The 18,184-nt window shown below is 45.7% G+C and overlaps 1 protein-coding gene across 2 annotated transcripts in view; it reads left to right on the forward strand.

Moving 5' to 3' along the window:
• The window catches only part of RBM19 (RNA binding motif protein 19), a 103,829-nt gene that overhangs the window by 12,743 nt on the left and 72,902 nt on the right, over positions 1-18,184 (forward strand). The window contains exons 11-21 of one of the 2 annotated variants that reach the window (XM_080986223.1): positions 505-635; positions 1,124-1,245; positions 3,072-3,168; positions 4,104-4,214; positions 6,476-6,676; positions 8,443-8,560; positions 13,330-13,481; positions 13,781-13,841; positions 15,320-15,399; positions 15,879-15,934; positions 17,458-17,574. In XM_080986223.1, the coding sequence (XP_080842349.1) occupies positions 505-635; positions 1,124-1,245; positions 3,072-3,168; positions 4,104-4,214; positions 6,476-6,676; positions 8,443-8,560; positions 13,330-13,481; positions 13,781-13,841; positions 15,320-15,399; positions 15,879-15,934; positions 17,458-17,574 (1,246 nt within the window). Of the gene's footprint in view, positions 1-504; positions 636-1,123; positions 1,246-3,071; positions 3,169-4,103; positions 4,215-6,475; positions 6,677-8,442; positions 8,561-13,329; positions 13,484-13,780; positions 13,842-15,319; positions 15,400-15,878; positions 15,935-17,457; positions 17,575-18,184 lie in introns of those variants that run through there. The other variant, XR_013980589.1, reaches the window with a different exon arrangement.

The raw sequence follows: 18,184 nt of genomic DNA on the forward strand, positions 1-18,184 counted from the left end.
CAGTTTAACAATAAATTGCCTGGGGTTCTAGCTCTGTGAGGGAAATACAATCATACCTCTTGTTATGTTCAGTTCAAGTGACGTCTTTTCAGGTTGCGTCCTGCAGCGACCTGGAAGTACCGGAAACGGTTACTTCCGGGTTTTGCCGCATGTGCAGACGCTCAAAATGACGTCATGTGCAGAAGCAGCGAATCACGACCCACACATGTGCAGACGCGGGTTGCGTTCTGCTCATGTTGTAAACAGGGCTCCAGAACGGATCCTGTTCACAACCAGAGGTACCACGGTAGCAGGAGTCTCCTAGCAACCCTCAGCACCCTTAGCAAACTACAGCCCCAAAATTATTTGGGGAAAGCCACGGTTTTTTAAAAGTGATAACGCAGCACTTTAAATCTATGGTGCGATTGTTGCCTCAGCGCCGCATTGTGTCTTCTTTGACCGCTGCATTCTGCAGCCACATGGGTTTCTTTGTGGAAATGTGTGTTTGTTTCTCGTTTTCTCCAGGGCCCCTCTCTGAGATCCATTTCCCCATTGACAGTCTCACCAAGAAACCCAAAGGTTTTGCTTTCATCACCTACATGATCCCGGAACATGCCGTGAAAGCCTTTGCAGAAGTGGATGGGCAGGTTTTCCAGGTACGACTGATTTGGGACGGGCTGTCACTTTGTGAGGAAATCCACTGGGTTTCCGGGCAGCAGGCTCCCAAGTTCCATCCCAGGTTTCTCTACTTTTCTTTTTTAAGGATCAGGTTGCAAGGAATGGGAAAGACCCAGCCTGGAACCATCTCAGGCTCTGTGGTTGGAAGGGAAGCTCCTTTTGGTTTTGGTTCTGCCGCTGGGTGCTCACCCATGACGGGACCTTCTTGGTGGTGGCTCCCCCTTTATTTTATTTTTTTTAATGTATTTTTATTAAAGGTGGCCCCCCCTTTATGAAACGCCTTCCCTGGTGAAGTACTTCATTCAGTAGTCATTTAAGAACATTCCTGTTCACCCAAGACATTTTATGGCTTGGAAAACACTGCTGAAGTGGGGCCAGAGTTTGAGAAGGGTTTTTTCTTTTTCTTTCTTTACGTTGTCTATCTTCATCTGGCATGGAGTTCCAGAGTTGCTGTCTTTTCTCCTAGGGCCGGATGCTGCACGTTCTGCCCTCCACCATTAAGAAGGAAGAAGGGGAGGACTCAGATGCTGCTGGGGTGTCGTCTTACAAGAAGCAAAAGGCATCCAAGGACAAAGCCAACAGTTCCAGGTTTGTTTGTGTGTGCGTTAAGCCCCAGCGCTGCCTACTTATTGCTAATCTTACTAACTGTGTACAGTGGTACCTCAGGTTACATACGCTTCAAGTTACATACACTTCAGGTTACAGACTCCACTAACCCAGAAATAGTACCTCAGGTTAAGAACTTTGCTTCAGGATGAGAACAGAAATTGTGCTCCAGCGGCGCAGCAGCAGCGGGAGGTCCCGTAATCTAAAGTGGTGCTTCAGGTTAAGAACAGTTTCAGGTTAAGAACAGACCTCCGGAACGAATTAAGTACTTAACCCGAGGTACCACTGTATTTATTTTATTTATGAATCACTTCCCACAAGGCACCCTGAAGAAATTTACAAATGAATCTCTATGAAACATACATATGGGTGCAGGTGGCGCTGTGGACTAAACTAGTGAGCCTCTTGAGCTTGCCAATCAGAAGGTCGGCGGTTCGAATCCCCGTGACTGAGTGAGCTCCCATCACTCTGTCCCCGCTCCTGCCAACCTAGCAATTTGAAAGCACGCCCGTGCAAGTAGATAAATAGGTACCTGCGGCGGGTAGGTAAACGGTGTTTCCGTGCGCTCTGGCTTCCGTCATAGTGTTCTGTTGCACCAGAAGCGGTTTAGTCATGCTGGCCACATGACCTGGAAAGCTGTCTGTGGACAAACGCCAGCTCCTTTGGCCTGAAAGCGAGATGTCCAGGGGTCCTGGACCTTTACCTAAACAATCAAAAGAATTGCATACATAAAAACAATTTTTTAAAAATCAATTAGAAACGTGGCATAAGGACATAACACAAGCCTGCTGGATCAGGCCAATGGCCCATCTAGTCCAGCATCCTGTTCGCACAGTGGCCAATCAGATGCCCCAAAGGAAAGCTCACAAGCTCACCTGTGGTTTCCGGTAACTGCTATTCAGAGGTTACGATGCCTCTGACAGTAGATTCAGACCATAGCCATTAGGGCGGTTCATAAAAATTTTTTTTTGAAAATGCCTGCTCCAAAGGTCTTATCTTACTACACTAGGGATTATATAGCTATATCTGAAATTTCATGCATATCAGTTAATATCTTGACCCTGCTCCACTGAATTGAAATTTCAGCCTTTACGACCTAGGAAAATGGCCATGTAAACAGCTATTTTTGTGGATGAGGGTCAAGATGTTAACTGATAGGCATGAAATTTCAGATACAGTGGTACCTCGGGTTACAGACGCTTCAGGTTACAGACTCCGCTAACCCAGAAATAGTACCTCGGGTTAAGAACTTTGCTTCAGGATGAGAACAGAATCGCGCAGCGGTGGCGCAGCGGCAGCGGGAGGCCCCATTAGCTAAAGTGGTACCTCAGGTTAAGAACAGGTTCAGGTTAAGAACAGACCCGCAGAACAAATTAAATACTTAACCCGAGGTACCACTGTACAGCTATATAATCCCTAGTGTAGTAAGAGAAGACCTTTGGAACAGGCATTTTTTAAAAAAAGTTTTTTATGAACCGCCCTAATAGCCGTCGTGGCTAGTAGCCGTCAATAGCCTTGTCCAGCATGGATTTGTCCAGTCCTCTTTGAAAGCCATCCAAGCTGGTGGCCATTGCTGCCTCCTGTGGCAGGGAGTTCCATAGTTTAACAGTGCATTGCGTGAAGATGGCCTGAATCTTCCAGCATTCAGCTTCACTGGGTGTTCACGAGTGCTAGCTTTGTGAAATGTCATGCATCATTTCATAAGAGGTTTTAAACAGTGCATACGTAAAATCAGTTCAGTTCCAAAACTGACACCGAATGGGATAAATATTTATTTTATTTTTCTCTCCCCCCCCCCCCAAATATAGCTCTCATAACTGGAACACCCTCTTCATGGGAGTGAATGCGGTCGCTGATGCTGTTGCGCAGAAGTACAATGCCACGAAGAGCCAAGTGTTTGATGACGTGAGCCTTCTTTAAATAATCATTTTTTATTGTTTTTTATTTATACTTTTAAAATTTATACATTTCCTCAATTTTACGATCCATTTAACATTTCAAAATTTGACTTTCTTCCCCCTCTTTCTGCAGTTTCTTAAATTTATTTTTTCGTATCTTCCGCATATCCAAATTCGTTTAACTTGCTCATTTAATTATCTACTGTAAATATATACTCATATAAAACTGCAGGTTGTTACAATGACCCTGCTAATGTTTTTATCTGTTTACAATTCAACTATAACTATCCAACAAACCATTCCCATTCTTTTATAAACAGTTTGTTATCTTGATTTCTTATTCTTCCAGTAAGCTTTGCCATTTCTGCATATTCCATAAGTTTTTGTATCCATTCTTCCCTTACTGGGACTTCTGCTACTTTCCACTTTGGGGCAAGTAAAATTCTTGCTGCTGTAGTAGCATACATATATAAATTTCTATACAGTTCTGTCCCCATAATTCCCGAAAGAAAACTTCTGTTTTTGTTTTTTTAAATAATGTTATTTTGAACATCCTTTTCAACTCATTATATAACGTTTTTTAAAACCTCTATCCCGTCTTTCAGCTATGTTAATGGCAATATCCATATCTATTTACGTATCTAAAATTCTCTCTTGCCTGAAGAACAAGGGCAACATGGTGCCTATGTAGAATCACAGAATTGTAGACTTGGAAGGGACCCCAAGGGTCATTTAGTGCAATGCCCTTTGGAACTCCCTGCCTATTGACATCAGGCTGGCGCCATCACTGTGTACTCATTTGGGCACCTGCTGATGCATATTTAGTTTATTTCTGGTTTTTGTCTGTTTGCAGATTGTTTTGAGGTTGTTGTTTTTTTTAAAAAAAATCGGGTGGTGTATATAAATTTTATGAAATAAATAAATGATATTGTCTCTTGGCAGGAAGGCAAGGGGAGCGTGGCCGTGAGAGTGGCTCTGGGGGAAACAGAGCTTGTTCAGAAGGTCCGACAGTTCCTGCTGGACAATGGCGTCAGCCTGGATTCCTTCAGCCAGGTAAACACCATGTGCCCCGGGAGAGGAACATGCAAGTGTGCCTTCTACTGAGTCAGACCATTGGTCCATCTAGCTCAATATTGTGTACACTGACTGGCAGCAGCTGTCCAGGGTTTCAAGCAGGGAGTTCGCCCCAGTCAGAATTGCCCCTCTACTGGGATTTCCCTCCCTGTAAATGTGCATCGGCTTTGCAGTCTTAAATCACTGGTTCATTATTGACCACACTGGCTGGCAGCAGCTCTCCAGCCTTTCCCAGCCCTGGCAGGAGATGTTGGGGATTGAACCTGAGACCTTCTGCATGCAAAGCCAAATTCTCAACCACTGAGCTATGGCTTCTCCCCTTTGAGACATAGGAGCGTAAGAAACTGTTTTATGCTGTCATATCATTGGCCCATCTAGCTCAGTATTGTCAGCACTGAATTGCAGCAGCTCTCTTGGGTTTCAGGCAGGGACATCCCCCCCACCCCGCCCCAGCCCTACCTGGAGATGTTGGGGGTTGACCTGGGACGTTACGTATGCAAAGCAGGCATCCTAACCACTGAGCCTACAGCCCTTCCCTTTAGACAGAGGAAGGTGTCTTATACAGAGGAAGACCACCGGTCAATTTAGGCTAGCGATTGTCTACACGGACTGGCAGCTGCTCTCCAGGGAGTCGCACAAGGGACTCCAGCCCTAACTGGAGATTCTGGGGATCGAACCAGGGACCTAAATGCAAGGCAGATGCTCTCCCACCAAGCCCATGGCCTTCACCCAGTATGTTCCTGTAGAGAGGTACACACCCTGCTTGTCTCACTTGGGAGGAGAGGCGTTCTCTTCCCCCAGAATGTGCTGGATGACTTGGGAGGCCGGGTGGACTGCATTTTGGAGCCCGGTAGGAAATGAATCCTGCGCTTGCTTTCCATTCTAAGAAGAGGCTGCTGGATCAGGCCAATGGCTCATCTAGTCCAGCATCCTGTTCCCAAAATGGCCACAGCTTGTGGGAAACCAGCAAAGCAGGATTTGAGCGTTCCCTCCTGTTCTTTCTAGCAGCTGGGATTCAGAAGCCTTCCTGCCTCCAACTATGAAGGGCAGAGCGTAGCCATCCTGGCTAGTAGCCTTTGATAGACCTCTCCTCTATTAATTTGTCTAATCCTCTTTTAAAACCATTCAGGTTGGTGGCTATCACTGCTTCCTGCAGGGGCAAGTTCCGTAGTTTAACTATGCCATGGGTAGGCAAACTAAGGCCCAGGAGCCCAATCACCTTCTAAATCTGGCCTGCGGACGGTCCAGGAATCAGTGTGTTTTTACATGTCCTTTTATTTAAAATGCACCTCTGGGTTATTTGTGGGGCATAGGAATTCATTCATTTCCCTCCAAAAAATATAGTCCGCCCCCCCACAAGGTCTGAGGCACAGTGGACCAGCCCCCTGCTGAAAAAGTTTGCTGACCCCTGAACTATGCACTGCATAGAGAGGGTCTTTTTACCTGTCACGAATCTTCCAACATTTTTTTAAAAAAGTTTTTATTTTTACCTTTCAAGTTTATACCTTTCATTAATTTTACAATCCATTTAACATTTCAAAATTTGACTTCCTTCCCCCACTTTCTGCGGTCCCTTAAATTTATTTTTTAATGTCTTCTGCATATCCAAATTCATTTAACCTGCTCATTTAAGTGTCTCCTGTAAATATATACTCTTATAAAACTGCAGGTTGTTACAATAACCCTGCTAATGTTTTTATCTGTTTACAACTCAACTGTAAATATCCGATAAATCATTCCCATTCTTTTATAAACAGTTTGTTATCTTGATTTCTTATTCTTCCTGTAAGTTTTGCCATTTCTGCATATTCCATAAGTTTTGTATCCATTCTTTCTTTTCTGGGACTTCTGCTTCTTTCCACTTTGGGTCAAGTAACATTCTTGCTGCTGTAGCAACATAAATAAATTTCTATATAGTTTAGATAGTTCTGTCCCTATAATTCCCAAAAGAAAAGCTTCTGTTTTTTATATAAAAGTTATTTTGAACATCCTTTTCAATTCATTGTATATCATTTCCCAGTAAGCTTTAACCTTACTACATGAATCTTCCAACATTTAGTTTCATAGGACAGCCACGAGCACTGGCTCAATGAGAGAGGGAAGAAAACTTTTGTCTATCTGCTTTTGTAAACTTCTGTTGTGTTGTCTCTTAACTTGCCTTTTCTGCAGCCTAAGGAGTCCCAAGCGTTGCAAAAGCTTCCTTCGTAGGGCAGTCACGATCTTCCCTCTTCTTCCTCCAGGCTGCCGGCGAGCGGAGCAAGACCGTGATTCTGGTGAAGAACCTGCCTGCTGGAACAGAGGCGGCCGAAATAGAGAAGGCCTTTGGGGCCCACGGCAGCCTTGGCCGGGTGCTGCTCCCCGAAGGAGGGGTGACGGCCATTGTGGAGTTCCTGGAGCCCACCGAAGCTAAGCGGGCGTTCACGAAATTGGCTTACTCAAAGGTGAGGATGTGCGGTGTAGTGGTTAGAGTGCTGGCCTAGGCCCTGGGAGAACACAGTTCAGATCCCCTGCTCAGCCATGAAGGCCACGGTGGGTGACCCTTGGACCACAGTCCCCGCCTCTCAGCCTAGCCTACCTCACAGGGCTGTTGTTTGCAGATGAAATGAGGAGGGCCGGGATGTGTGTGTTTTGAGAACCATGCATTTTTGCTCCTTGTAGAAAAAGGTGTGAGTCAATAAATGAATAAATGTGCATAGCTTGGACTCAGCCAAGATGGCTGCCCACCTCCTAAGTAGCCTCATGGAACTCTATGCACCCGCAGGGCTATTTCTGTGGAGCTCTGACTTTTAACTCCTTCCTGACTACATTTAATTTAATTCTGTTTGCTTACTTATTTATATCTGTTATATCCATTAACTGGACAAACCCCTGTGTTGCAAAGAGAACGTCAGCAATGTCTAAGCAACACGATGACCATATACATATGCAATAGACAATCTTTATAGAATTCCTTCAAACCATAACAAGTACAAAATGAAATCTTTAGTCCCAAAGTCTCTGAAAATCTTTAAATGAAGCGAGGTACCAGACTTTGTACGATGAAAGACAAGCTGTGAAGCTTTGTATATTCAGCAAATACGATGTCCAACACTGAACAGTGATTCCGGATATTGACTACTGTTTCGTAGAATTCTTCGTCAGCGTGGTGGGCGGATATAGAATTGCTTCATAAACCCATCTTATATTGAATGAATGTATGTAAATGAAAATATCAAACGCCGTGGAACAGTTCTCATGTAATAATGAGAGACTTTGAGACTAAAGATTTCATTTTGTACTTGTTATGGTTTGAAGGAATTCTATAAAGATTGTCTATTGCGTATGTACATGGTCATCGTGTTCCCTAGACATTGCTGATGATATCCATTAACTGAGCAGGAAGCCCATTGGGGATTGGCTTCTGAGAGCACCTACGTCCTGGAAAACACCCACCATTGTCTGAGAATTCTTAGATGGGAGATGGAGTGGGTTAGATTACACGAAAAATTAACAGTGAAAAAATAATAACCTTTGGGATGAATCTGAGTGCCAGTGAGGTGCAGTAGTTAAGAGTCTTGGACTAGGATCTGGGAGACCAGGGTTCAGACCTCCCACTTGGCCATTAAGCTCACTGGGTGACATTGGGCAGCAGCCACTGCCTCACAGCCTAACCTACCTCACAGGATTGTTGTGAGAGAAATATGGAGAAAAGTGTGCCATGTTGAGCTTTTTGGAGGAAAGGTGGGGTATTCGAAAATAGAAACTGAAATAACAATTTACAAGCCTGGATGCTAGGAAGTTTAAAGCAGCGGCTTCTCTTTTCTGCTGTTTGCACTAATGGCAATTTTTTTGTCATGGCTAAAAATTGGCCGTTGTTTCTTTAATGCTAAAAGAACTAAGTCAGCACGAGTCAGTGGCCTACAATGACTCATGCAACCTTTCACCAAATTGTATCTGTATATATAGAGTGGTCAGTGTTAGTGTTGGGGTGTGGGTTGGTTGGTTGGATGATAGAAAGCTGGTTGCATTTGGTGAGTGTGTAAAAGCTGTTGGTCGTGGTTGGAGAAGAAGACTTTTAAAGAATAAAAGCAGCAATACTCTGCAAGAATACTCTTTCTCAAAGACTCTTTTGTGCCAACTAAGGTCTGAGGACTAGGCAAAGGAGTAAAAAGGAGGTCAGAACCTTTTCTTTTTTACAAACACTGATATTTTTCTCCCCACCACTCAGTTCAAGAATATCCCCCTGTACCTAGAATGGGCACCTATGGGTGTCTTCTCTGGCCCTGCAAAGAGAGAACCTGAGATTCCAGGAGGCAAGAAGGAAGGTGATGGACAGTCTGGAACTGGTATGCACTGTCTGTTTTTAATGTATGTGTGGGTTGTTGTTGGTGGTGGTTTTTTTTAATGGTTTGCATCCAGACCCCCACTTCCCACTTGCTCTGTGGCCAGTCACCTTTTCCCACCTGAAGAAATTGCGGGCTGGAATCCTGCAGCACTCTCCTCCTAGAGAGGGAGAGGGAATTCTAAAAGATGCTTTGCCCAGGCTCCTCAGGGTCCAATCCTGCAGCTTTAAATGAATGTACGTGTAATGCAATCATCATCTGAGGCCCTTCTTCGTGTGGAAGACTGAAAAGGGGCAACACAAGAACGGGCTCCCCAGGGAGACGTGTGTGACGCCTTCATTACATATCATTAGGTGCCAGGCCTAATTACCATATTTCCCCGTCTATAAGACGCCCCCATGTATAAGACGCTCCCTATTTTGGGGGACTCAGATTTAAGAAAATCCACCCTCAGCACTATTCGTGTATAAGGTGCCCAATAATTTTCAACATTAATTTTTAGGGAAAAAACCCTAGTCTTATACACGGAAAAATACGGTATATTCCTCTCCTCACAGGCTTACTTATAGCCTTTTAAATTTGTGGGTTGGGGGGTATCATTTTTGTTTGTTACTATGTTACGTATTTTTGTGTTTTTATGCAGAAACCGCCCTGTAATCCTCAGATGAAGGGCAGTGAAGAAATTTAATCAATGAAATTTAAAAATGCTGCCGATAGGGCCTAACTTAGGCCCATTATTTTCGGTGCGGCTTTGCTGAAAAGAATTTGGTCGGGTACAACCCAGGCTCGTTGATCACCTCCTGGGTGACTCTGCCAGAGAGGGCAGAAAGAGGAGCAAATCTGTGGTTGGCAGGCCCTCTTTGTGTGTTAAAAGTACTTCTTCATGCAGCATGTAATTAAACTGTGGAACTCCCTGCCACAGGATGCTCCAGCTTGGATGGATTGAGAAAGAGGATTAGACAAATTTGTGGAGGAGAGGGCTGCCAGCCATGATGGCGAAGCTCTGCCTCCACAGTCTGAGGCAGCAATGCTTCTGAATACCAGTTGCTAGAATCCACAGGAGTCTTCTCTTGTTCTTGAATCCTGCTTGCAGGTTTTCCCACAGGTCCAGGAACAGGATGCTGGACCAGTTGGGCTACTGGCTTGATCCAGCAAGGATCTCTTCCTTCTTATGTTTTTAATTCCCAGCTCTGCTGCAGATGCCCTGATTTCGACAACATGACCCTCCTCTGTTTTCATTTATCAACTTGCGTTTTGCTCTCCCACCCCCTAATTTTAAAAACATTTTTATAAAACCACATCTCCTGCTTGTATGTGCTCATTCCCAAATGAGAAGGGAGGCATGGAGGCAAAGCCACACGTCCTTTCTGCACGCCAGCCCCGGCAAGCAAATTCCCCTTTTCCCACAGCCAGGACCCTCACCTCTAGATAAAGGGCTTTTAGCACTGCGGCCCTCAGAAATCTGCTCGCGGCCGATAAGGGTCTCCGCTGCCAGCCTCTGGCACCCAGGGGAAAGTGGCAGTAAATTCCTCCGTCTGATTACAAAAGAGCTCTATGAGGCTGACTTCGTTTTATTATTATTGTGGAAACGGTAGATCGGGGGGGTGGGGTGGGGAGAGGGGGGGTGTCTTCATTCCCCATGGCTCTAATCTGGTTTCTTTTCCAGAGAATCAACAAAGTGAATGTCTATGTTTGCTAATTCGCTGCCTCTCTAGGGTCCCCCCTAGGTTCCCCCCCCCCCATTTAGAAAAGCCCTTTAATAGGAATTTTTGCCTGGCTTTAAACAAAGGGGAGGGGGACTCTTTTTTCCCCCAGACTGAGGGCCGCATTGCCTTCTGGGAGACTTCCTGGGGGCCACATTCCATTAGTGGGCGGGGCCAGAGTCAAAAGTAGGTGGTGCAACAAATGAAACCTCACCCCCCCTCGTTTGTGCAGTAGGCTTGTTTCTACTGTTACGGTAAAATCTGGGTGCGAGGCTGCTCTGCCACCCAGCTCGTCGGACTAAGTCCGCGGGTCCCTGCGGAGGAAAATGAGCTCAGCCGGAGACAGGAGCAAGCTGCAGAAGATCCAAGTTTATTGCGCAACAGGTTCAAGGCGAGATTGAACAGCGAGAAAGTGGTGACATGAACTTTTGAAACTTCCCTCCATGTCCCAGAATACAGTGCAAAATACATCCCAGTTACATCATGAATATATTAAGAAGAGGTTGGGTTACACAGATTACATCATGAATACATTAAGAAGAGGTTGGGTTACACAGGATTAACATATGGAGGAGGGAGGGGGGAATATGCAGAGCTGGAGATATGCACAGATAAGCACATCCTGAGTACCGGTGATGAGAAGACAATGGTCCATGTATGCATAGTCTGCCGCCTGGACTTGCCCGGAGGAAAGGCTTGGCAGAGCGATTTGACAGGATTAGGGTCTTGACACCTTGCTTGAGGGATTATGGAGGACAGGGGAGGTGTCATGGAGTCCTAGAGAAATTGAGCAAATTGGCACGTTGATTTTCTATGAATTTTATAGATTTTAGTCCCTTTTGACATTGACAATTGGAAATAAATGGATATATTGTAGCGAAGAAGAAGGTGAAGAAGACATGCCCCCCCCTTCCGTATCACTACATAGTTGCATACCCTTCATCCTTCAAGCATTATCAAAGTTCAGGGACAAATTTCCTGCTGGGATTTGAATAGATTCTAGGAGAGGATATATTTATTAGATATTATCCTTCCTTCCTCACGTTTGTGAGTTCAGAGTGGCATCCCTTTTGCAGCTTAAAAGGAAGCTTAGATAGGCTAGTTTTAGCCTTTTTAGTTTTAAAGGCTAAAACTGGTATTCTCCTGGTATTCCCCCCCCCTTTTCTTCCCCACAAAACAATATTGACATAAACAGTCTTGAAAAAGGTGAAAATAACGTGTACTGACTCAGAATATTTGTTGAAGAATAAGAACTGCTGCTTTGTTCAGGTAGCCTAAAAACAGCAATTCGTTTACAAAAACATGCTTTAGTCTTGTTTGAGATGGAGCCTGAGCTCCAATGCAGATGTTTTCACGTTTCTGGCTTGGTGGAAAGAGACGAGAAAGAGATTGTGCCCAGCCAGGTAGGAAACTACGTATAGCTATGCCCTCCCACTGTCAGGGCATGGTGAGAGTGTCTTTCACAAAGTCTCTCTCTAGCAAATTTTTAGGAAAACTCTGTGAGCTTCAGTTCCTACTGTGTGCCTATCTAGCAAGACATGAATCGTTGGTTTGACTGCATTTTGAAATATCTTGCATGGGGGGGGGGGAGCTGGGTCTGAGGTTCCCCGGTTTGGGGCTAAACCCAGAGAGAAGCGCTCTACAAATGTTCAGCCTGGATGCGTCAGGTCAGAAGTGTGTAGAGGGGGCTTCTTCAGCCTCACGCCCCCAGGCGTTTTCTCCGGCCAGCATAGTCCAGTGGTCAAAGATGCTGGGAAATGTAATTCAGAAATATCTGGAGGACTGAAGGCCAAATATGGCTGGTGTAGAGGAAGAAGGGTTTTGTCGTGTTCCCCTTGCCCCCAGTGTGCTTCTCCACCTCGCTCCAAAACTTATGTGGGGCTTCCCTCGTACTTGATCTGGAAGCTACAGTTAGTGCACAATTGCTGACAGGAGTGAGACACTGTCAGCATATTACAGACCTGCCCTGGTTACCAGTTTGCTACTGGGCCAAGTTCAAGGTGTTACTATTAGTACAGTGGTACCTCGGGTTAAGTACTTAATTCGTTCTGGAGGTCCGTACTTAACCTGAAACTGTTCTTAACCTGAAGCACCACTTTAGCTAATGGGGCCTCCTGCTGCTGCTGCGCCACCGGAGCAAGATTTTTGTTCTTATTCTGAAGCAAAGTTCTTAACCCGAGGTAATATTTCTGGGTTAGCGGAGTATGTTGCCTAAAGCGTATGTAACCTGAAGTGTATGTAACCTGAGGTACCACTGTATATAAAGCCCTTAACAGCTTGGGGGCAGTTTACCTTTGGGATCTTTTCTGTCTGAAGAGCTGGCATTGTACCAGGTGCAACATGACACCCATTCCACAATTGTAAGAAATCAGTATTTCACCTACACTTTGGAACTCCCTGCCTCTTAAAATCAGGCCAGCGCCTTCCCTGTGCTCTTTTTTTGCACCCGCTTGAAATGTTTTTGTTTAGATGAACCCATCCAGACATGTAGTTGCATGTGTTTTCATCCACTTACCTTTGATTTTAATTTTTTTCCAGGTTTTAGATAATTTTAAAAACAACAACTGATAATTTCAATTTTTTCCCTTCCTCTTGCAAACCGCTTTGGGCGTTTTCACAAATCAAGCGGCGTGTGAATTTTATGAAACAAACAAAATAAAATAAATGCTTCCTCCGACAGTGGAGGCAGAACACTGCCACCCCTGTCTAGTAGCACCCTGTCTAGTCTTACCCTCCGCAAATGTGTCTGATCCTCTTTCAAAGCCATCCAAGCTGGTGGCTGACACAACATCACATGGGAACAAATTCCCCAGTTGTGGTATGTGAAGGAAGTACTTTCTTTTGCCTGTCCGAAATCCTCTTTAACATTCAGAAGTGTCAGTGCTCAGTTGTGCCACCTGCCTGTTTTGAGTCCCTGAAAAAGTGGGAAAACTGCAATGCTGACTAACCACCAGGTTGCAAGCTTGTTATAATGTACCCTCTTTTTAGGAGGGGGCGGGGAATCCAAGCTGAATCTGAGTGACTGGCTGCTAGGTGGCGAAGGCTGTGATCCTGCCTGATATTTTGCAGGTGATTGTGGAAGCCAAGGAGCTCAGATGCAGCCAGTGGAAGCTGAAATGGAGGAGGAGGATGAAGAAGAGGAGGAGGAGGAAAGCATTCCTGGGTGCACACTCTTCATAAAGAACCTCAACTTTGCCACCAAAGAGGAGACTCTACAAGAGGTGCGTGTCTAATGGCTGAGTGCATTGTGTTTATTCCCCGGGCCTCTGGCCGAAGGCAGGAACTTCAACTTTTATTTTGCATTCACACAACAGTCTGTTCTGTTTGTCTGCAGTTTTCCTAACTGTTAGTTGTCTGTGTTATATCTGACCTTTTTTTAATGTGAAAGTAAAAGCCGCTTCCAGAAATATACTGGAATGTGGCGCAAGTTTAGCATTTGTTCCTGGGTGGTTTGCAAATTGTTGTTATTTTTCCCCTCCTCCGGGGTTAAACTAAGAAGCGCACAACTTTTTCCTTCCAGGTTTTTTCCAAGGTGGGAGCCGTGAAGAGTTGCGCCATCTCAAAGAAGAAAGATAAAGCTGGTACGTCCTCTTGTCCGATTAATTAGCCCTTGGTATTCTGTCACCCTCTAGGGCAGCCTGTGTCAAACTGGTCTGTGTGCTTTGGACTACAACTCCCATCATCCCCCTAGCAAAGATGTGCTAGGTGGGACTGGTGGGAGTTGTAGTACAAAATGGCTACGTTGGCTGGGACCTAGTGGGAGCTGAGGTACAAAATGGCTGTGTTGAGAGGGGCTGTAGTCCAAGTTGGCAAAAACTGCTCTAGGGTACATTTCCCCCCCCCCCTTTTTGGTGAAAAAAACAGGTGCTGGAACTCATATCTTGTTCAAGGGTTGTTATAGCAGGATGGATGCCATGAGCAGCAGAAAAAGAGTCAACATTATTTGGTACCAGCAAGTACTGCCACAAAAAGCACCAATGTATGTATTCCCCCCCCCCCCCAAAATTAGAAATAAAATATCGTTGTGTCATAAGAATCTTATTACAGCAGTTTGCATCAATATAAAAACATAAAACAACAATACAGTCATTCCTCGGAAGTCGAACGGAATCCGTTCCGGAAGTCCCTTCGACTTTCAAAATGTTCAGAAACCAAGGCACGGCTTTCAGTTGGTTGCAAGAAGCTCCTGCAGCCAATCAGAACCTGCGCCAGATGTTTGGGTTCCAAAGAACGTTCACAAACCGGAACACTCACTTCTGGGTTTGCGGCGTTCAGGAGCTAAAATGTTTGACTCACAAGGACTTCGACTTCCGAAGTATGACTATATAAAAATATAAATGATGATGCTTATTATTAGCAATTCAGTGTGTATATGGCCCTTCATCCTGAAGGAGCCCAGGGCAGCAAACAAACCAAGAATGAAACATTACTTGAGGTAAAATTAAAAATCTAGAAATGGTTAAAAACGTTATAAAGACACTGGTCCACAGGGTTGCCAGGAACAAGAAAATTTTAGCTGTCAAATGCCTTGGTAAACAGGGATGTTTTTGAGATTCTTCCTGAAAATCAACAGTGAGGGAGATGCACCTCGCCAGGGAGGGCATTGCACAAAGGGGGAGACCCTGTCATGGCTCAATGTCAACGCCACCTGACCCCAGTGGCAGAACCACCAACAAAGTTTCAGCTCATTGGGCCAGTGTAGTGGAAGCTGGTCTGTTGGAACGAGTGGGGCACTGCCCCACCTGCCTGCCTTTTTACGCAAAAACCAGCCCATGGGATGGACCCTGCTGTCAACTTCCTCCTCTCTGTTTTGCCGTTGTAGAACTGAGCAAGCAGGAGGATGGGAACAAACCAAGAATTAATTGGCTTAGCCTGCTGTTGCTTCTGGCGCCACCTACTGTTGGCCTCCCTGTTTTCTGCCCTATCAGCAAACACCAGTCATCATGTCACCGTGGTCTCTCACCTAGACAGCTTCCAATATTTCTGTCCCTCTAAAACTGGTGGGTAATGTTTTCTCTCCCCTCCAGTGACCCCAACACCTTTTGCCCTTCTTTTCCAGGAACGCTCCTTTCCATGGGGTTTGGATTTGTGGAATACAAGAAACCAGAGCATGCTCAGAAAGCCCTCAAACAGCTACAGGTAATGGCCGAACGCCTCTTCTCTTCCACATGCAGAGAGTGGGGACTGTAGCTTGTTAAGATTGCATGCTTGGTGTGCTGAAGGTCCTGAGTTCAATTCTTGGCCCCTCCAGTTTAAAAGGGACCAGGCGGCAAGAAAGGACCCTTCTCTGCCTGAGAGAGCTGCTGCCAGTCAGAGTAGGCAGTATTGGAGTAGATGGACAAATGGTCTGACCTGGCGTAAGTCTGCTTCCTAAGTTGGGGAAGGGCCATAGTGCAGTGGTAGATCATCTGCCTTGCATGCAGAAAGTCCCAGGTTCAATCCCTGGCCTCTCCATATAGGGCCCTTGCCTTGAAACCCTGGAGGGCCACTGCCAGTCAGTGTAGACAATACTGAACTAGATGGACCAGTGGTCTGATTCTAGATATAAGGCGGCTTTGGGTGTCTTATACTTGGAGGTCTCTTGCATTCCCCCCTTAGCAGTCTTTGCTTTCTTACAGGGTTGCTCTGTGGACGGTCATCAGCTGGAAGTGAAGATCTCCGAAAGAGCTGTCAAGTAAGTTCCTGACTTGGGAGTTGTACCTAGAATTGTCGAGTTGGAAAAGGGACCACAGGGGTCATCCAGACCAACCCCCTGAAGTGCAGGAATCGAAACCTGCTCCTAGCCTTGCCCAAACTAAAGCTCCTGCTTTAAAAACAAAAACAAACCAACCCACTTTTATTGAAGTAAATTGAACAAATCAATACAATAAACCTAATAGAGGTGCAACCCCCCCCCCCGAAGTGCAGTGTATCTGGGAGAGACTTAATTTCATGATACACTATGGAGAGGGAGTCCTTCTCTGTGTGTGTTTGTTGTATATGAGATAAAACCCCAACAAACAGCATATATTTTTTCCCCAGTTCTCGCAGGCCTTTTATGTTATTTTTTTCAGCTAGTGCTGAACTCGCCAGAGTGGTGCATGCTCTAGTTATCTCCTGCTTGAACTACTGCAGTGTACTCTACGTGGGGCTACCTTTAAGGGTGACCCGGAAACTACAACTAATCCAGAATGCAGCAGCTAGACTGGTGACTGGGAACGACCGCCGAGACCGTAAAACACCAGTCCTGAAAAACCTACATTGGCTCCCAGGACGTTTCTGAGCACAATTCAAAGTGTTGGTGCTGACCTTTAAAGCTGTAAACTGCCTCAGTCCTGTATACCTGAAGGAGCATCTCCACCCCTTTCGTTCAGCCTGGACACTGAGGTCCAGTTCCCTCCCTGTGAGAAGTGAGGTTACAGGCAACCAGGCAGAGGGCCTTCTTGGTAGTGGCACCCTCCCTGTGCTGAAGGCAAACCTGTATATGGAAGTTTTTAATGTTTGATTTTTTATTGTGTTTTTAAAATCTGTTGGGAGCCACCCAGAGTGGCTGGGGAGACCCAGCCAGATGGGCGGGAAAGAAAGAAAGAAAGAAAGAAAGAAAGAAAGAAAGAAAGAAAGAAAGAAAGAAAGAAAGAAAACTATTACTCCACATATTTTTATACCAACTTGAAAGCTGCAAGTCCAGTAAGCTTTTTGCGTTTGGGGGCAGTTGAGCCACCATCCACGTCAGGAGTTCCCAAGAGCCGAAACCTTTCAGTGGATTCTCCTATTTGATAGACATGTGGAGTTGGGCATCTTTTGCCAGCTGGCTTTGGCATTTATGCTGCCGCTTCACTCCAGGGTGGTGATCTTGGCTGGAGCAAAGCTGTACAGTGGTACCTCGGGTTAAGTACTTAATTCGTTCCGGAGGTCCGTTCTTAACCTGAAACTGTTCTTAACCTGAAGCACCACTTTAGCTAATGGGGCCTCCTGCTGCCGCCGCACCACCAGAACACGATTTCTGTTCTCATCCTGAGGTAAAGTTCTTAACTATTTCTGGGTTAGCGGAGTCTGTAACCTGAAGCGTATGTAACCCGAGGTACCACTGTACATCCTTGCACCCCAAGGAAAATTAGCAGTGCCGACATTGACAAAAACTCCTGTTAGTTGGGGAGGAGGCCGATCCTGGGGGTGATGGAGGGATGAGCTCAACCCCTGTCTCTTTTGATCCACCAGGTCAGCTGCGGTCTCGGCCCGGAAGAAGCAAACCGGCAAGAAGCAAAAGAGCTCCAAGATTTTAGTGCGAAATATCCCCTTCCAGGCAACCGTGAAAGAAATCAGAGAGCTTTTCAGGTAAGGAGGTATTTCTTGTAGCCACATTCAATGTCCCATGTCTTGGAAGTGCAACAGTAGGGATTTGTTGGTTCTGTTTGTGTTCAAGTCACCTAGCCCAGAGCGGGGCAAGTGCAGGTGTTGCTTAGCGACCAATCACTGCGGCATGATCCTCACATAGTGTGCTCTGATTGGCTGCATAGTTCTGAGGGAGTTTTGTCTTTATACATTTCGTTGAATGTATGCCTGCTGTGAACAAGGCCCGGAGTGAGGCAGACTTACACCCCTGTCTTCTTATTTTCCCCTCAAGTTATATGCTGTTCTTGTTCAGTTGGCTCAGTACAGTGCTATCATGATCTTCTTTCCTCTCTCTGGACTCCCGTCTGTGTTATTTCACTGGCTTTTGCGGCACCCTGGACTAGCAAAGGGCACGAGCTGTGGCTTTCGTTAGCCAAGTTGAACTGGCTGAAAACAAAGAGGGGTTGCCTTTAACTGGGTGGTGGGGTGGGTGTGATCTACCACTGCCTGTTGTGGAATCAAGTGCTCTCGTTCAGGGTTCCTACCTGCCACGATCCCTTCAATGATACGCCGTTCCACCTCTGCACCCCCTGGTTTTCTGTCTCTCCCTTAC

This window comes from Podarcis pityusensis (genome assembly GCF_964106645.2).
Source record: "Podarcis pityusensis genome assembly, chromosome: 16".
NCBI lineage: Eukaryota > Metazoa > Chordata > Lepidosauria > Squamata > Lacertidae > Podarcis > Podarcis pityusensis.